This window comes from Tachysurus fulvidraco, chromosome 1 (assembly GCF_022655615.1).
Source record: "Tachysurus fulvidraco isolate hzauxx_2018 chromosome 1, HZAU_PFXX_2.0, whole genome shotgun sequence".
Lineage (NCBI taxonomy): Eukaryota > Metazoa > Chordata > Actinopteri > Siluriformes > Bagridae > Tachysurus > Tachysurus fulvidraco.
The window spans coordinates 47,007,487-47,009,986 of NC_062518.1; the positions used below are offsets into that span (position 1 = coordinate 47,007,487).

Sequence of the window (2,500 nt, forward strand, 5' to 3'; positions counted from 1 at the left end):
ACACACTTGTGCTCACTGCACACACACACACACACTCATACTGAACAGATACACACTTGTGCTCACTGCACACTCACACACACACACACACACTCATACTGAACAGATACACACTTGTGCTCACTGCGCACACACACACACACACACTCATACTGAACAGATACACACTTGTGCTCACTGCACACACACACACACACACACACACACTCATACTGAACAGATACACACTTGCGCTCACTGCACACACACACACACACACACACACTCGTACTGAACAGATACACACTTGCGCTCACTGCACACACACACACACACACACACTCGTACTGAACAGATACACACTTGCGCTCACTGCACACACACACTCGTACAGAACAGATACAGACTTGCGCTCACTGCACACACACACACACACTCGTACTGAACAGATACACACTTGTGCTCACTGCACACACACACACACACTCGTACTGAACAGATACACACTTGTGCTCACTGCACACACACACACACACACACTCGTACTGAACAGATACACACTTGTGCTCACTGCACACACACACACACACACACACACACTGAACAGATACACACTTGTGCTCACTGCACACACACACACACTCGTACTGAACAGATACACACTTGCGCTCACTGCACACACACACACACACACACACACACTCGTACAGAACAGATACACACTTGCGCTCACTGCACACACACACACTCGTACAGAACAGATACTGACTTGCGCTCACTGCACACACACACTCGTACAGAACAGATACACACTTGCGCTCACTGCACACACACACACTCGTACTGAACAGATACACACTTGCGCTCACTGCACACACACACACTCGTACAGAACAGATACACACTTGCGCTCACTGCACACACACACACTCGTACAGAACAGATACACACTTGCGCTCACTGCACACACTCTCCTCTGTCCTTTTTGTGACAGGAGTAAAGTATCAGCCCAGCTGAAGAGGCTGGACAGCGGCTCGCCCGTGTCTCTGTACAGTCAGCTGATCGAGTGTGTGTGTGGATGGGGACAGCTGAGCCACGTGCTGGAGCTGGCAGTGCTTTGGCTCACAGAGGCCACGCCCCTAAAGACGGTACACACTAAACACACAACTGTGTTTACACTTCTGTATAAAGCTGGAGGTGAGATTATTTAATCTCTCTCTCTCTCTCTCTCTCTCTCTCTCTTTCTGTATGTCTCCTCTCGCTCTCTCCCCTCTCCCTCTCTTTAGGTGGATGAGAGTGGGCGGGGCTCCCGGCAGGTGCAGTTTGACGAGCCGGAGGTGGAGATGAAGCCGGAGTTGGGGTTGGATTACTTGGAGTACGTGTTGTCGAGGCCTCACATTCGGGACAGTCTGTTGAGTCTGAGTGTGGATCAGCTCACACCCCTCATTACAGCCCTCGCTGCCTGGAAGGTACACACACACACACACACACACACACACACACACACACACAGCTTTACCATTGCGAAAAGAACGCAGTAAATAATGTTAATAACGTAATGCATGATGAAGACTGATGATTAGGGAATTGTGTGTGTGTGTGTGTGTGTGTGTGTGTGTGTGTGTGTGTGTGTAGGAGGTACTGTACTCCTCTCTGACTGAGGGCGAGGTCAATGAAGCAGTTACAGAGACAGCACTCCGAGCTTTTGGCATACACTCTCGTCTCACTGTCCATCTCCAATACAAAGTGAGTCTCCTAACACACACACACACACACACACACACACACACACCTCATCTCTGGCAGTCTGTCTGTCTCTCTCAATCTGTTTGTCCATCTGTTTGTCTATTGATCCGTCCTCCTGTTTGTAAATCCAACCCTTTTATTCTCTTGTCCGTCGGTCTGTCTGTCCATCTGTGTTTTTGTCAGAATCTTGTCAAGAAACCTCTGTATGTCCGTTTGTGTTTCAGCCCTGTCTTACTGTCCATCTCTGTCTCATCCGTCTATCTGTCTGTCTGTCTCTCAAAGCCGTCTGTCTGACGCTACCACTCCGTTAGTGTCACAACATTTCCATCACACTTCCTTCTTTTCTCATGTCCGTCTGTCTGTCTGTCTGCCCGTCTGTGTCAGATCCCATGTCTGTGTGCCTTTCTTTCTGTCAGATCCCATGTCTGTCTGTCTGCCCTTCTGTCTGCCCGTCTGTCTGTCTGCCCGTCTGTCTGTCTGCCCGTCTGCCCGTCTGTCTGCCCATCTGTCTGCCCGTCTGTCTTCCCATCCATATGTCCGTCTGTCTGCCCATCTGTCTGTCTGCCCATCTGTCTGTCTGTCTGCCCATCTGTCTGTCTGTCTGCCCGTCTGTCTGTCTGTCTGCCCGTCTGTCTGTCTGTCTGCCCGTCTGTCTGTCTGTCTGCCCGTCTGTCTGTCTGTCTGCCCGTCTGTCTGTCTGCCCATCTGCCCGTCTGTCTGCCCGTCTGTCTGTCTGTCTGTCTGCCCATCTGTCTGTCTGTCTGTCTGCCCATCT

General features: G+C 50.7%; 1 protein-coding gene across 1 annotated transcript in view; it reads left to right on the forward strand.

The window, feature by feature from the left end:
• Positions 1–2,500, forward strand: part of ncapg2 (non-SMC condensin II complex, subunit G2) — a 23,078-nt gene that overhangs the window by 14,593 nt on the left and 5,985 nt on the right. Inside the window, exons 17-19 of the mRNA XM_027145556.2 lie at positions 974–1,127; positions 1,266–1,448; positions 1,615–1,725. Coding sequence (XP_027001357.2) covers positions 974–1,127; positions 1,266–1,448; positions 1,615–1,725 — 448 coding nt within the window. The remainder of the gene's footprint in view (positions 1–973; positions 1,128–1,265; positions 1,449–1,614; positions 1,726–2,500) is intronic.